This window comes from Panthera onca, chromosome C2 (assembly GCF_046562875.1).
Source record: "Panthera onca isolate mPanOnc1 chromosome C2, mPanOnc1 haplotype 2, whole genome shotgun sequence".
NCBI lineage: Eukaryota > Metazoa > Chordata > Mammalia > Carnivora > Felidae > Panthera > Panthera onca.
In genome coordinates, this window is record NC_138347.1 from 32297189 (window position 1) to 32313765 (window position 16577).

The 16577-nt window shown below is 39.2% G+C and overlaps 1 protein-coding gene across 8 annotated transcripts in view; it reads right to left on the reverse strand.

The window, feature by feature from the left end:
• ROBO1 (roundabout guidance receptor 1) overlaps positions 1 to 16577 on the reverse strand; it is a 1123873-nt gene that overhangs the window by 396367 nt on the left and 710929 nt on the right. For 3 of the 8 annotated variants that reach the window (XM_078452901.2, XM_078452900.2, XM_078452896.2), the window contains exon 1: positions 3701 to 4895. The exons of the other annotated variants lie outside the window; for them this stretch is intronic. In XM_078452901.2, the coding sequence (XP_078309027.1) occupies positions 3701 to 3755 (55 nt within the window). In that variant the 5' untranslated portion in view covers positions 3756 to 4895. Of the gene's footprint in view, positions 1 to 3700; positions 4896 to 16577 lie in introns of those variants that run through there. 8 annotated transcript variants of the gene reach the window in all.

The following is a 16577-nucleotide window of genomic DNA, read 5'->3' on the forward strand; positions in this document are numbered from 1 at the left end:
TTCACTTCTTTTCCTTTCTTCTTATCAGTTTTCTTAATTTATTCCACAGATTACCTTAGGTCTAACTTTAAATTGAATAACGACTTTGATTTCCCTGTACTCTCCTGTAAGAAATCAAGCCTGCAAGTCAGTTATACTTTTAAGAAGCAAACGTTTTTAAAAGGGCCAGAAACGAACACAAGCATTACCTTAGCATCTTTTGTTAACACAGATGACACAGGAAGACTCAACCATCTACGATCTTCACTTGGCAAGTGAGGAAACCATTCATGTTTCCTCCCTCTTATTCTTGTTGCCAACATTGTTAATTTTAGATATCCAGGCAATGTAAAATAAGCAAACAAACAACTGTCCTTGTAGATTTGAAATTCAGCATTTTGTACCACTTTAATTCACACAAGAATATTTCATTTGTCACAGTGAAGACTAAGGGAAAACTTCAGGTAAACTTTATGTTCTCGGGAGATTTTAACCATAAATATCGTATGTGCTAGAGGGCCCATTATCAAGAAATAAGGATACTCTAAAGGATGTCAAAGCATTCAAATAAATGTATTTTAAAAGCCAAAAAGTTTATAAACAAACTATTAAGAAATTGCTGGAATTACCAAAGAACCTTGTGTGGAGGTTTTGGGTGGGGGAAGACCAGACACCCAGATTAGTGGCTCACATAGTGAAACAACGAAAATATGGCCCTCTTCCCACAAGAAAAAGATCCCCCCTCCTATAAAGGAAGAAAGATAGCACTGCAAATTTTTACTGTATGTAAAATTCAGATCTCATCCTAAATTTGAACTGAAATTCAATTACTTTTTCTCCTTAAAATCAGGTTTTAGAAAATGGAGTTGAGGGAAGGAAGTCTATCAAGAAAAGAATGTTTAGAATCAGTTCCTGAGAGATCGTACAGGTTTTTTTTGCAGTGCTACCCCATCCACTCCCCTCACCAAAAGTCTAGCTATCCTCAGAAAAGAACACTCAGATACATAAACTCACTAAAGAAATCCACCTCAATAAATGATTTTCTGAATACGCCTTTTTCCCAAAACCTTAGGTACCTAGAACAAAAACAGTTGTAGCATTAGATTAATAAATAAAAGGCTACAAAAAGCAAACACATATTCCAACATAACATTTGATGTTAAGTGTAACATCAACACATCAAAAGAGAGTTTTATGGTCTTTTTGAAGAAAACTATAGGACTTTGTTAGGTTGGCATCCAGGTTTAAAAAAAGAAAAGAAAAGAAAGAAAAAAAAGAACTGACAACCAATAGATACTTTTACAGGTTAAATCTTGTTGAAGAGACCTTACCCCCTCAGTACACTTTGATTTATTTAAGCTCACCACATTTCTCTTAAATACACTCCATTAACAAGCGATAGACTGTGATCTTAGGCTTGAGGCAAGATATGAAACACAATCTTTCAAGAACTTCATTCATTCCCTGTCCAGGTGTCTTGAGCACACCCCACTCTAGTTACTTATCTGAGTTCTGTGAAGTTTTATTCAAATCAATAGTGTGGCTTTAGAACAGCACACTGTCAGGAAATCACCCCAGCAGCCCAGTAATTTGGCCTCCAAAGTTCAGATTCGTGGCAGAGTGAAAGTCATCAGAGGAATGATAAAGAGCTTCGGGTTAAATATGAGAAAGCCCCTCCCAAAGACACCTCTGACCTGCACCCTGGTGAATGACACCTCGGTGGGGAAAACTCAGGCTTATGAAAAACATCAGTGGCTTCACTGGAAAATTAAATTAGAAAAAACAAAGCCAGAAATCAGTTAACTTTTAAGATTATAAATGCCTCCTACCTATTTAAATTACCAATCACAGATACTAATTCATGGAATTATTCAATCTGAAAGGAACACCTCCTACCCTGGATATTTCACGGATATTCCTCCAAGTGAGGCCAGAACGGGCACACTGACACGACCAGCTTTCAGTGATACCCTATTAGTGTGACCCTATCTTTAATCTACAGACGTGATAAAATGTCCCAACATATACAAACTCAGCTCAAACAGTGACTAATGACCATTAATCCCCCTATCTTTAGTAATCTGCCTCTCTAGTCATTTATCACACTGACACCTCACTTTACACACGTGAATAAACTTTAACTGAGAAGGTGAATCAACAAAAATCTCAAAGGTATCTGAAGCTGTAAATTAAACTAAGGGGAGAAGCAGCAAAGAGAGACAAATAGAGAGATCAGACCTTAATGTTTCTGATTTGCATCTGTGGCTGGGGTGTGGGGGGTGGAGAGCTATTCAATCATCCAGATCTGCAAACTAAGAAAGAAGAGGCTCTATCACGGAAAGGGGAAGCTGGAAGTAAGAGGCAGTCCCAAAGAGTTGGTTTAATCTCCTCATCCATCCACTGCAAAATATACAACAACTTCAGTTTTCTGTTTTCTTCAAAGGAATAACAATTTAATGGAGTCCTTGGTCTAGCTGCAAATGTTCCTTTTAGTCAGGAAGCATGTTCACTAGGCTAATTCTTTCAGGGATCTGCTATCATTTAGCTGATGTGCGTTTTCTTTTTCATATTTCACTGACTTAAAGTAAAATCCTTGGTCAACACATAAACCATAGCCATGGACCACAAAAAGCTAAGACCAACCCTTCAAAACTGTTTCATAATCATGGAAACTGAGTGATTCTAAGTGATAGGCTCTGATGCAACTTGAAGCTCAGTATTTAACTATTTAAAAAAAAGAAAAAAAATCCCCTGAGGTGTAGTGTGTGTGTGAGTGTGTGTGTGCGTGCGCGTGTGTGTGTGTGTGTGTGTGTGTGTGTGTGTGTGTGTTAAGGCCTGAAATTGGAGCCTTGATTGAAACCAGAATCTACCAAAAGGGAAGAAAGAAAAGTTGAGTCGTGGCTCACCCTTAGTAAAAGTTTCTTAGGGAGTGTAAGAAAACTACTTTAAGTGTATGTTACTCAGCAGGACCTCATGGTAGCATCCTTACAACGATTCCTATGAAAAGTTTCAGTACCATTTAATTAATCGCCAAAATCTTAAATTCAGCCTTCTGCTTTCCCTCGCCAATGAAAATTCCCAGGCAACTAACTGTTCCCTTTCCTATACTTGCAACCGCCTGATTTCCTTCTAAATCCAGCCAGCCAGAGTGGCTAGTTGATGCTCTACCCTAAGAAGGAGTTATTTCCTGAAGTTTCTTCAGAATCGAATTTAATTACAGACCTTGGTTACATAAAACTAACTACTAATAACTCCTTGTGCTCCGAAGAGGAGGGGCGAATTGGACGACCAGGTTCAGGAATCCTGGCGAGTCTCTGGGCCCCAAGTTCTCCGGGCGCACATCACCCTCTCCGAGGGAAGCTGCCTGACGAAGGATAAAACTCATTTTGGCTCATCCGGAGGCCCCAAGCTCACCGCCAACCGCTGCCTCCTCCCACCCGGGAGCTCAGACCGTGCGTTTGCCCAGAGTGATCTGGGCGTGCCCTGAACTTGGCAAAAGGCCGAGGTCTGAGATGAGGCTTGGGGGTCTTGGGGGAAGGGGGGAAAGGGACGACCAAAAGTGCAAACTAAGAACCTTTTCGCTAGAAACTCCCACAGGGATCGAACCCCTCCAGCCTCAGGAGGGAGCGGTCGCCGAAACCCGGTTCGAGGTTTGATTCCGAAAAGTGGGGAGGGGGCGAGCAAGGGGGATGAAGGGTGAAGAAAGAAGACGCGAGGTTACCTGAACAGAGACATATTAATCCAAAGAGGTAAAAGTGAGCAGGCTCCGCGATCATTGTCCTCGGGTGGATCCTGCATACAGTCTCATGCCAAGAGGAGGGGATAGAAATGGGGTCCCCAAATTTATGAAGAGAAGCCACACACCACACACACTACACACAAAGGCTTAATATAAGCAACGTGGGTCAATCCGCCAGGAGTTCTCAGGGCAATTTACTTGTCGACCTTTCCGGACGCTTGTCAATACCTCAGAGCCCTTTGCAGACCAAGAATCCCAAGGTTTGCCTTCTCTGGCTCCAGGCTTTCCGACGAGGCTCGGCCACTTCCAAGAATCATCCAAAGCGAACAACAAAGAGCCGAGGGAGAAGAGCAGTTGTGCGGTTTCCTGCCTCCGGGTCTCGCCGAGCCTCCCGGCGTGCGCCCCCACACTGTGCGCCCGAGCGCCGCGGCGAGGGCAGGCGCGGCAGCGGCAAACTTGGGGTGTGAGAACGGTTTAGGGAGGGCCAAAAAGTGCTTCTCGGTCTACAGGCTAGCCCAGTCAACAGCTGGCCACGAGCGGCGGCGAGGAAGGCAGCCAAGGCAGCGGCAGCAGCTCTGGGGGACCGGCACAAGGTGCTGGGGGTGTGCCTGGGTGACTCCGCGCGCTGGGGCCGAGCGAGGGGGCGGTGCGGCGACAGTGGTTGCCCGAGCCGGCCCTTGTTCCCATCACTTGGGGGATGCGGAGGGAACTGGGTTCAGCAGCAGGTCCGCGGACAGACGCGCACCTCCTCGGTGCCCCCAGCCCCGCGCAGCGCTCACCATTGCCCCGGGTCCCTCGCCCGCCCGGGCGCGCGCTCAGGGCACCCCGAACTCTCCGCTGCTGGGACGCTGAAGCCCAAACTTCTGAGGATAGCTGCCCGCAGCCTTGTCTCGTGGGAGCTCTAAAGAGGCAGCTCCTGGACCTCCCCGGGCTGGCGGAGAGGGGCGAGGAAGATGCTGCTGCGGGTGGGAGCGACGGCCGCCGGGGCTCCCCGGAGCTCCGCCGGGATCCGCAGCGTCTGAAGTTTCTGCTCTCACGCTGCCTCTTCTCTGGCTCAATTGCTTGTGGGTTTCCCCACCGTCCCCGCAGCTCCCAGTTTCCTCCTTCTCCTCCCCGGCCCGCGAACACTTAAAGGGGCCGCGCAGTCCTTTCCATGCTTCACTCTACACTCTCCAGATGCTGGTCTGGCAACTTCTGCTCGTTAATATTTTCATCCACGAGCCAGGGTGCCCGAGTGCGCCCTCAGGTGAGAATCAAACTGCTCAGGATCAGAAATCCGAACGAATGGGAACTTGCCTTGTTTTTCTGGCTGCCCCTCGCTCCCCTGCACCTTTCTCCAAATGGAACCTCCCAGCCAAAGACTTCAAAAATCCTCCTGGTCCAGCTTAACCTCTTCCTTACCGCTTCCAGGAGTTGGAATAAAGTCACAAATAACTCTACCTTACATTACTCTGCATTTGCATTTTTTGGTTTGTTTTTAATCAAATTTGGGCAAACAAACCTGTAGGACAAGGAGGTAGAGTGATGACTATCTAGAATATATTAACTATTACACTCTATTGCATAATAGATGTGCATCGTATTACAAAAGTCACTTTTACATTGCAGTTGCTAAGAGTCCTGTGGAAAGGCTACCCAACTCAAAGGGGCGTAGGGGTGAGCCGTGGGGTCTTTTCTTTGTATTTCACCAAGAGCCTCTGTTTCAACTTTATTACTCTAGGTATTAGAATGTTAACAAGGGGGAAGTAATCAGAATGAGGGACAAAAGCAATATATATATATTTTTTTTTTCAGCATTTTCTAAACCAGAGGGCCTGCACTTTGACACCCCATGCACTCTCTGAAATCCCAAACTACAGTTACTATTTCTTTTAGCATGCCAAGTCTCAGTTTTCTCTTCTCAAAAATACTCTTGAAATATTAACAAGTATTAACAAACCCCACCCAAAGCAAACTAAACCTAGCATATCTGAGGAGCAATCTTGCATTTGTTCACTTTTTTTTTTTCTTTCAGTTAAGTAAGACACCTGAGACATGGTGAGGGCCCAACACATGGTAAATATTGGAATTTACAGCTATTCCTTTGGGGCGCCTGGGTGGCTCTGTCGGTTAGGGGGTTGACTTCAGCTCAGGTGATGATCTAGCAGTTTGTGAGTTCGGCCCCCCAATCGGGCTCTGCAGTGACCACTGAAAACCTGGAGCCTGCTTCAGATTCTCTCTGCCCCTCCACTGCTTATGCTCTCTCTGTCTCTCAATAATAAATAAACGTTAAAAAATAAAAAAAAAAAAACAACCATTCTTCTTTTAAATAAATCATTACCTACAGAATTAAATACAGTCACTTCAAAATGATCATTTGGTATCTATCAGGATGCTCTCAGTGGTTGTCCCTGGAGAGGAGAAATGCATGATAGATGGTGCAGGGGAGGATGAAGTTGCTCTTTTCTTTATGCTGCTGTGCTTTTCTATTTTTTTTTTTTTTAAGTGAACATGCATTACCTAATGAACGACAAAATTTCAAAAGCAAATCATAACATTTATTTTGGTTGCTTCTGGTACAACCAATGACCATGAAGCAGCATTTTGTAGAAAGAAACTCTGGTTAACAGCACCTATCTCTGAAAGTGAAAGACAGTTTGATCCTGGGAAAGCGGAGTGAAAATTCAGTAAACAGGCTGGAGATAAGAATTCAAAGACTCCAACCAAAGTCTTTCTAGCAATAAAAACAAGAATGTGCACTAACTGCTGGAAAACATACATTGATTTGGTCTTTGTGAAAGGATATTTAGCAAGAAACGTAGAATATATCTTCCCCCCCCACCCCCTTGGGATAAAACATGCTATTAAGATAAGCTTACCCACTAACAGAAAATAAATAAGGTAAAGCATGGTACTTGAGAGAGAAGAGAAAATCCTTCAAATCCTCATATCATCTGAGTGCATTTTAAATAAAGATTTTGAACATCCACTGAGTAAAAGGTATATACTTTTAAATATAAACTAGAATATGTAGGAGAATTCCTACTGCATTGTTTTACAAAGTGGGTCTCCTAGTCTCTAGAAGTTTGCTAAGATTTCTCAGAATCTTCTTTATTGATCTCATTATCATTGAATGGAAACCATATGTATACTCCTTTTAATCCTTTTGTTTCTCAACCTCAGTTAGCAACAACCCTCTGTCCCTCCCCCCCCCCCCCCCCAATCTCCTCTATCTTATCCTTAGAGATCATATTACCTAGGACTCAACTGTAAGAATCCTCAAGGAGTTAATTTTGGCCAGCCCCAATGAGGACCATCATGGCCAACCTCATACGCTGCCCCTTTCTTTTTCCTGTGCCTCATGCAAAGTGTACTTTTCTGTCAATTATATCAGAAAGGTGGCATCTGAAGATAAGAAGTTGTATTCAGAAGATATTAGGGATCTATAACAAATGAAACTCAATGTACTTAAGAACTTTTGCAACTCCTTTCTTCCACTCACTTACCTACTGTTACCCATGAAAAGAAACACTTTATAAACATCATCTATGTACAAGAAACAGTAAAGGGCTCTGTGGCAAGATGCAAATAGAAACCCAACCACAAGGCCCCCTGAGCTCTTACTATAGCGAGCCATACAAGCTCCAGAGTGGAACCTATCAAAAGAAGTAGAAGCAATGTGTCATTGGGGTTAAATGACAGTTCAATCATTCCTGGAGATGGACGAATCATAGCCAGTGCCACCTTTCCATTTCTACTCCTGAAGATTAAATTACTAATAGAATACAGAAATGTGCAGTGTGTCTGTATGAGTATGTGTGCAAATGCACTCACACCATGTAGACATGGATAGGGTGTGCACCCATGTCAGGTCTTCAGGCAAGTCTGACACATACAATAGAACTCTGACTCATTCCAGACTGGTTGGGAGACAAATAGCAACGTAAGGAGAAAGCGCCATTAACTTGCACTCTGAAACTCTGTTCTCATCACTATGATCTGAGTAAGTCATGACTTCTAAAGTTCCATGTGGAGAATTCTGATCTCATTTGGAGCTTATGAAATTCAGGATCCCTGAAATGTCTTCTTGAGAATTTGGAGGAAACTCGAACACAATACATTCAAAGAGCCATGTGAATGGGGCTTCTTTGGCAGTAAATATTCTAGAGCTGTGATAATCTCTTAGGTTGGTCTGATCTGATTTTTTTGATGGGGGTAGTTACGGGAACTCAGGAAATAACAAAACTCCCAGGGTCCCTCCAGGAATTCCAGATATCACCCAGATCAGGAGGAACAGAGCTCCTGAGGAAACTACAAACCCGAACACTGCTCTCTCTCCACCTCCTAGGAAGAAGCCTTAGAATCAGACTGTGCCTGGGTATGGGATATACAGTAAGAGGTTCCAGGAGATCTGGTGAGAAGCAGCATGTAATACATACAGTCCACATGAAGGCTGTGCTGCGTATTCCAAGATAGTATCTCTTAGGGTACGACAGCTAGCTTAGCAATTTTTACATGAAACTGCTGAATAATCTATGAAATCTTTTGTATCTAAGTCAATGAACTACGTAGAATATTTGAATAATTTAATATTTGAGTATTTTTTTTCTAAGTGGGATATCTATGAGAAATGCCATTCGATAAAGTGACCTAAAGTAACCCTAATAAAGAGAGAATAAACACATCTGTTGGAAACATCTACTGTTTTGAGAAGCCCTGTCTCTTTAGTAAACACTGCTTAGTCTATGCCATGCTGCTCATGTAGTCATATCTCTAATCTTCCATTCCTAACAATTAAGAGCCTCAGCTTTCCTTGCTAAACTGCACGTGGTAGTTACTTTGGAGGAAACTTACTTTTGTTTAAAGGAGCAATACAGTATCACTTACATATTCTCCCTGCCATGTATTATAGCAACAAGTCATATGTAAGAAATCACGTATGGCGGAGGATACAGAGTTAACATGCAATGGCAGTTCAAGAGCGAGAGAAGTAATTTAGGACTGGAGAAATAAAAAAAAGGAACGAAAAGAATACTAGATAAGATTTTTAAGTAAGTGTTAACTTTTTTTTTCATGAAAGAGTCAAGTTTACCATGATGCTTTCTTTTAAATGTACACAGGGCACACTTTAACAGCATTTCTTTTGCTTGTTTGCTTCTCTGGCTTTTAGAATGTGTAATTATGGGCCCCAAACTGGGAACCATAGGGAGAAGAGATTTCCTGGTTATGTGTCTTCACTTACTTAAAGACTTAAGGCACTGTCACCTGGACCAATTTCTTCACTACAGGAAAGGGTGCGAGAGAACTCCATTAGTCTCACTGTCTCTAAAGCTCATTAAAAAATTTCAGCTATGATGCACTCAAGCTTCTGTGGAATTACTGTAAATGTGCTTGCCTTTTACCATCTCAGCACCTTGGGGACATTGCACATGTTCTGAACCTAGGTGCTATATTGGTAAGTCTTTTTGGTAGAATCTGGGACCTTAACTATTCGGGCCCTTTATAGACATTGCCTTGATCTAATTCTCACCATGATTATGTGAGGTGGTATTATCATCGGAACTTAGAGATAAGGTTGAGACAGTAAATCATTAGCCGAAGGTTCAGGGGTCTGTAAGTCATGGATCTTATATTTGAACCCAACTTGTTTTCAGCCACAGCACATAGAAGGGGAGGGGAAAGAGAGTTTCATGGTAGGATAGGCTTGGGAGACTTTGAGGTCATCACATTTAAAAATGGTGCAAAGCCTTTGATATGCAAATGGCCATGTGAGTCCCCAAGGGAAGAGCTTCTGGAGAAGCCCTGCCTTTTTAGTAAATGTTGCTCCTTCTACACCACATTACTACTACAGTAGTATCTCCAATGCTCCACACCTGAAAGTTAAGATCGTCGGCTTTCCCTGATTAAATTGCGTATGATACTTACCTGGGGGAAATTTATTTGTCTTGAAAAGAGCGATGTAGTATTCCTTACTGAAAAAGGCTGTAAATTGAAGTGACTGCTTGTCCAGGCCACACTTCAAAGAGCAGCCAGAGGGATCTTGTTGAAACCTGAGTCAAACTACATTCTCTCCTGTGCCCAAAACCCTCCAATGGTTTCCTACCTCACTTTGAGAGCTCACTCTTCCCTGACAGTATCTCCTTCCCCATTTACTTGGCCTTGCCAATTTGCTCCACAGCAAAGGCCTCCGTGTTCTTCCAGATTGTTAGCCAGCAACCACCTGCCTCAAATATCTCATTCTTGCTCTGGCTTGAATCCTCACTTTCATAAACCTATAAGCCTCCTCTTTCCTCTGTCAGGTTTTAATAAAAACCAAACCTTCTCAGAGTCTTTTCTGATCACCAATTATAAAATCACATTTTTATGCAATACCTTCCCTACCCATTCCATGTTTTCTTTTTCTGTTTTGTTTTGTTTTTCTCACCAGAGCACCTACCCCATCCAGGATGCTATATATTTCTTTATTTATTTTTGTCGACTGCTTCGCTCCTCCTAGAATATTACACAGAGTCAGGAATTCTTGGCTACTTTACTCACTTTTATATTTCCAGCATCCGAAACAGAGCCCAGCACCCCATAGACCCTCAAAGATTTGTTGAATGAGTGAATAAATGAATGAATGAACCATATTTCATGGTTAAAATATCTTTTGGGAAAATGCTTCTTTAGTGAAACTCTCTGTAGTTCTAGAGTATATTTTCTCCAATATGTAGTTCTATTATTTATTAAATCATTAATTTTTTGTAATTGAGAAACCTCAAGTTTAAAGAAACCGACTTTCCCCAGACCACTCCTTTGGTTGTACTTTATCCAAAGCCAGAACCCAGTCCTCTAAATCACTATAGATTTCTTTCCACTGGAATAGGTTAATCAGAAACCACTTAATAAGATTCTCTACCTTTAGAATCATCAGTAGATATGATACAATATAATACATATTATATTATTCCATATTATATAGTGAAGTTTGCACATTTCTAACTTATCTTCAGGAAAATAGGAATCATAGCTTTTAAAAAATTCTTCAGTTCCTAATAGCATAAAGCTAAGAACAGCCAACATTTATATAGCTTTATGTGCTAGAGGCACTGTGTACAGTGTTTTACATATTTAAATCCTCAGAAATACATTATTTGATCAATTAATATTGTCCTGTTTTATACACGAGGGATGAAGGGATTCAGGTAATATGAGGCTGAGAACATACTTGAACCTTGGCTGCTTGGATTTACCCCTGCAAATAAAAGCTGTTACTTAATGTTATTCTTTTTTTAATGTTTATTTATTTATTTTGAGAGAGAAAGAGAGAATAGGGGAGTGGTAGAGAGGGAGAAAGAGAGAGGGAGTGAATACCAAGCAGGCTCAGTGCTGTCAGCACAGAGTCTGATGTGGGGCTCAACCTCACAAAGAGCAAGATCATGATCTGAGCTGAAATCAAGAGTCAGTTGCTGAAGTGACTGAGCCACCCAGGTGCCCCCAAAGTAATGTTATTGTTACAGATTTGGGTCTAGCTGGAAAAAAGCTATCAATGTGTAAGTTTTGTTTGTTTGGAGATTTACTTTCATTTGGGGAAAAAGTACAAGAAAGTGACTCTGAAGTATAAGGAGCTGTAGTTATACTTTGATATGGAATTTATACATTTATTTTAAAAAATTTTTTTTAATGTTTATTTATTTTTGAGAGACAGAGAGAGACATAACATGAGCCGGGGAGGGGCAGAGAGAGGGGGAGACACAGAATCTGAAGCAGGCTCCAGGCTCTGGGCTGTCAGCACAAAGCTCAATGCAGGGCTCTAACCCATGAACCGTGAGATCATGACCTGAGCCGAAGTCAGATACTAAACTGACTGAGCCACCCATGTGCCCCTGGAATTCATTCATGCATTCATTCATTCATTCATTTAAATCTTTAACATTTATTCATTTTTGAGAGACAGAAACAGAGCATGAGTGGGGAAGGGGCAGAGAGAGGGAAACACAGAATCTGAAACAGGCTCCAGGCTCTGAGCTGTCAGCACAGAGCCCAACGCAGGACTCAAACTCACAAACTGTGAGATCCTGACCTGAGCCGAAGTCAGACGCTCAACCGACTGAGCCGCCCAGGTGCCCCAGGAATTTATACATTTAAATCTTTTTTTATTTTATGTACAAAATGTTCAAAGGGTGGTTTTTTTTTTTCTCTTAACTCTGATGAGAAGGCATGGAAAAATATATAGTACAAGTTTTTTAAGAACTTCGAAGTATATTGAAAATCATAAAGATGAATATATATTTATATTTTACCATAGAATTCTGCTATCTTTTGGTTCTTGCTTCCAGATATATCTGGAACCAAGCATATACTATACTAATCATGAATTAGAATTCTCTTAAATTGGGATCATAGTTAACAGCTGCACAGCTGAATGAAACACTCGATAGGCTAACATTTTGAACACAAACCGACTATTTTGTAAGTAATTTACATTATATTTAATTCTGCAGATGTGTTTTATAAAACTGTTTAATGTTTTTGGTTTTTCATTGCTGTTTAAAAAAATCCTTTCAAGAAATATTTAGAAGATGGAGGTACATATGTTGGGATTTATGTCTCATTTTGTATATTCATTATGTTTTCCCACCTGCTGCTTTGTTTATTCTGAATAATGTTTTACCTAGGTTCTAACAGTTATTTTAATCAGTTCATTAATGAAATATTATGTTGATTTGAAAAACACCTTGAAATTCTATTAGAGTTTTCTATTTTGAGGTTATTTTCTGGGTCAGTAAATTAGAAGTAGGCCTTCATATTTAATGTTGTGCTAACCAGAAAAAAAGTATCTAAGTTAATCATAAATAATACTGCTACTAATAACATTAATAATAAGGACTCAATTTCAGTACTACACATCATATTGAAAATTGTATGTTATTTATTTTACAGCCTTTTAATGTATTTCTCTCTTATGGTTAAGAAAAAATGACTTCTCATTTCAAAAATCTAAATTGGGGCTTTGGGATTTAATGGCCTGGTGTGATTGAGGCCTAGGATTCTAAATCTGGAGGTGCCCATTCTTGTAGATAAATACTGAATCCATATCCCACAATTGTCCTTGAGAAACAAACTGCTGTTGAAATTGACATGAAATGTAAACCTTCTGTCTTAACAACAAGGATAATTACATATTTTCCCAAGAGTTTAATCACCTCCTCTCTAGTACCCTGGCCACATTCCAACAAAATCATCCAATTCCATTATTCTAACTAAAAGTCTTTGTTGATTTGATCTAATCTCATCTTCTCAATTTCCTATCACTATATACTACTTAAAAGCTGCTTTATTACACCTAGCAGGTGGAATTTCACTGTACATATCTTGTTGCATTTATGTATCATATTAGTATCTTTGAAACAAAACAGATGTTTGCTGAAGCCAATAAAACAACCTTACCAACAAAAACATTATATAAAAATTATTCTATTTATTCAAAGATTTCACATCATTAATTTTTATTTACAATGCTTCAACTACAAAGTAAAAAACTACTTTATGAATTTAGCATGTCAATATTTTGCCACAAATATTCTTAGATAACATACTAAAAGCAATATGGTTTACATCCCTATGTTCAGATGCTAATTGGTTCTAATGAGATTTCATTTATTTTTCTTCAAAATATAAGAGTAACATATTTTTAGAATATTTGGATAAAACCAAAAACACAAATTTACAAAAATTCTCTCATACATAATCACATATGCTTTCAACATTTTATTGTATAGTCTTCTTTCTTTTTCTTTTTTCTTTTTCTTTCTTTCTTTCTTTTTTTTTTTTTACTATGCATGTAGAGACTTCTCTTCTTACAATATGGAATAATACTCTAAAACTGCTACGTAACCTACATTTTCACTCAACAATACGTCAGAACAACTTTTTCCATGTCAAGAAATATTCTTTAACACTATCATTAAAAGCTAAGTTAAACAGAATTCCATGACATGAGTGTACTGAAATATATGTAGCTAATCTCTGATGGTTAGGTATTTAAGTTATTTCCAATTGTCACTAAGCTGTATAGAACCCGATTCTTAAAAAAAAAAAAAATCGTATTAGGATATTGTCTTTCTAGTTAATACATTTCGTGTTAATCACAGATACTCTACTGAAGCAATAGATACTTTCCACAATTTAAGTGACTCCTTGTTTGATGTTAGCAAGGAACTTGTTCAAATGGTCTTAGAACCAACATATACAAGAGTTAAAGATCACAGACAACAATAAAGAACCATTAGACAATTCTTAACACCTAAAGTTTTCACTTTTTTCCCCCAAAAGGATTATTACTTGTTTGTTCAAGGAGTTCCTTTTGTTTTCATTACAAGTGATTAATAATTGAAAGTGTTTGTATTTCACAAGTATGCTTGATTTCATAGGTTTTGTATTTCACACCAGAAAGTAAACTCTTTTCTTTTAGCAAGGGCAATAAATCAAGACCTAAGCCTTTTCCTACACAATTACCTTTGAGAAAAAGTATAAACTTAAGGACAATTCATTATTTTGCTAATTGTTCTTTCCAGCTAGAAGTGTATATTGTTTAACATTTGGCTATCATAATTACTGACAATGTCCATAATGTGACCAAACATAAATACGCTAGTCTAAGTAGGGTAAACCTAGATGTATTATGTGCATCCTAGTTTATCCAAATCATGTTATTTTGGTTAACATCACCTATTTCTTGACTTTCCTCTAACTTCCACATGTGGTTCATTGCACAACAGGAGTTTGAAAAATGTAATTATCCTCCCTTCCCTGGTGAAATATGAACCATAAAGTTAGAATAATTAAAGAAAAGGCATCAATTCTCATATTGGATGCCTTAATATTTGAAGGTTAAATGCCATTATTTCTTAAGGGTGGTAATTTTATCACTTGTTAAATATTATTTATAATATTTTTTGCAAATATGATATGATATAATAATATAGTCTTTATATGACAAATCTATTTTAAATAATCGTGAATTTTTGTCAATTCTGTTTAACTCATACAGCAATATACAGACCACCTGGAAAAGTCTAAATAATAAACCAGATTATCCACTACTCTAGATTTTTCTGACCTTGCTCCCTTTAATATTTCAGAACAAAAGAAATTTGAAAAGGTGATCACGAATATAGAGATGTTTCTTTCAACATGTTTAAACATCCTAGAACATCATTAAATGTGTTTTCCAGGTGGGAACTATGTGATTAAGGGAACAGAACGCAGTCTAGAGAGCTTGCCTTTTAGCTCGGACTTCCCCTGCATGACTCCTTCTCATTCTTTAAGTCAGATGAAAGTCTCTTCCCTAGAAAAGCCATCCCAGATCTGCCATTCCCACCTTCCCCAATAGGTCAGCTGTCTCTGTAAAATGCTTAGAAAAAAATTTGACTGTTTCTTCTTAGCACTTATCACAAATAATTGCTGTAGAAATATGCCTTTTAAGCCTGCCTCCTCTGTAATTCAGATAAACTCCACAGTGGCAGTAATGACTTCTGACTTGTTCACCAATAGCATTTTAGCTCTTATCAAAGTACATTGAACATGACTTTGTGCTTACACTTCTGTGTAATATACTAACTTTTGAAAAAATACTTAGCTAGACTAAGAGGAGGAATAAGAAGAAAGTCTAATACGTAGGTATCTGGGCATTCATGCCTTTCACATTTAATCTAACTATACAATTCCCATGGAAATGGACAATTACGAGAAGGTTTACTCTATTTCAATGTTTTCAGTAGGGGAGGTGGTGTCATTTTGTCCCCTCCCTCTAACCCAGAGAATATTTGGCAATGTCTAGAGACATTTGTGGTTCTCACATTAGGTGGAGAAGGAAAAAAGGTGCTACTGGCATCTAGGATATAGAAGCAAGTGATCTACTAAACATCTTACATTGTACAGGAAAAGCCCTCACCCACAACAGAGAACAATCTGGGCCAAAGTGTCTGTAGTACCAAAAATGAGAAACACTAATGTAGTCTAACTTCAATATGTTTTGAGGGATTATTTTCTTCTTGTGAGGATTAAATAAGATAGTGGACATGTGTCTGATAAATTGGTTTAGTTGGGTTCTACAGTTATTAAGCAAGCAATGCTGTGTACCAATGGTAAAGGAAAAACATAGCTAAAGCATTATTAAGTGCTTATATATCTTAAAACGGAAAATTTAATCACATTCTTCTGATAAATTGCAATTTAGCCTATTTAAAGGACATATTTATCCAATAATACATTATTTACTTCCATGTATACTTGGAATGAATGGAGTAAGAGCAATGATATGTGAAGGCAAACTGTAAAGCTGAATTGGTGTGTACTTAACCAGATATGTGCTATTGACAGGGATCAGAAAACTTACAGTGACAACTCCTAAATGCTCCCAAACTTGATACAATGCAAATAGCACTAATAAAATTGTGGTTTTGTGTGCACATGACTTTGAATGAACATTATAGTGAATGTTGAATGAACATGTAGTAGACATATCTGTTATATTTCAGAGTATATAAATATACTTTTATTTATATTTCTTTAGTAAGAAAAACAGTCATATAATATATTTATACTACTCATCTTCCAATGAACTCCAAATAAGGGAACGTCCAAGGCAAATTCAAAGCTGAGTATATTTAGGGTTTATTTAAACTTTGCTCTTCAGAGCAGGTAAAGAGTCTGGTGCACACTTAGAACAATTATGAGGCACAATGCTTGTTTCTAAAGTGAATGAAGACAGGCATCTGGGTGGTTCAATCAGTTAAGTGTCTGACTCTTGGTTTTGGCTCAAGTCGTGATCTCACAGTTCCTGTGTTCAAGCCCCATATTGGCTCTGTGCTGTCTGGCATTCTCCCTCTTCTCTCTG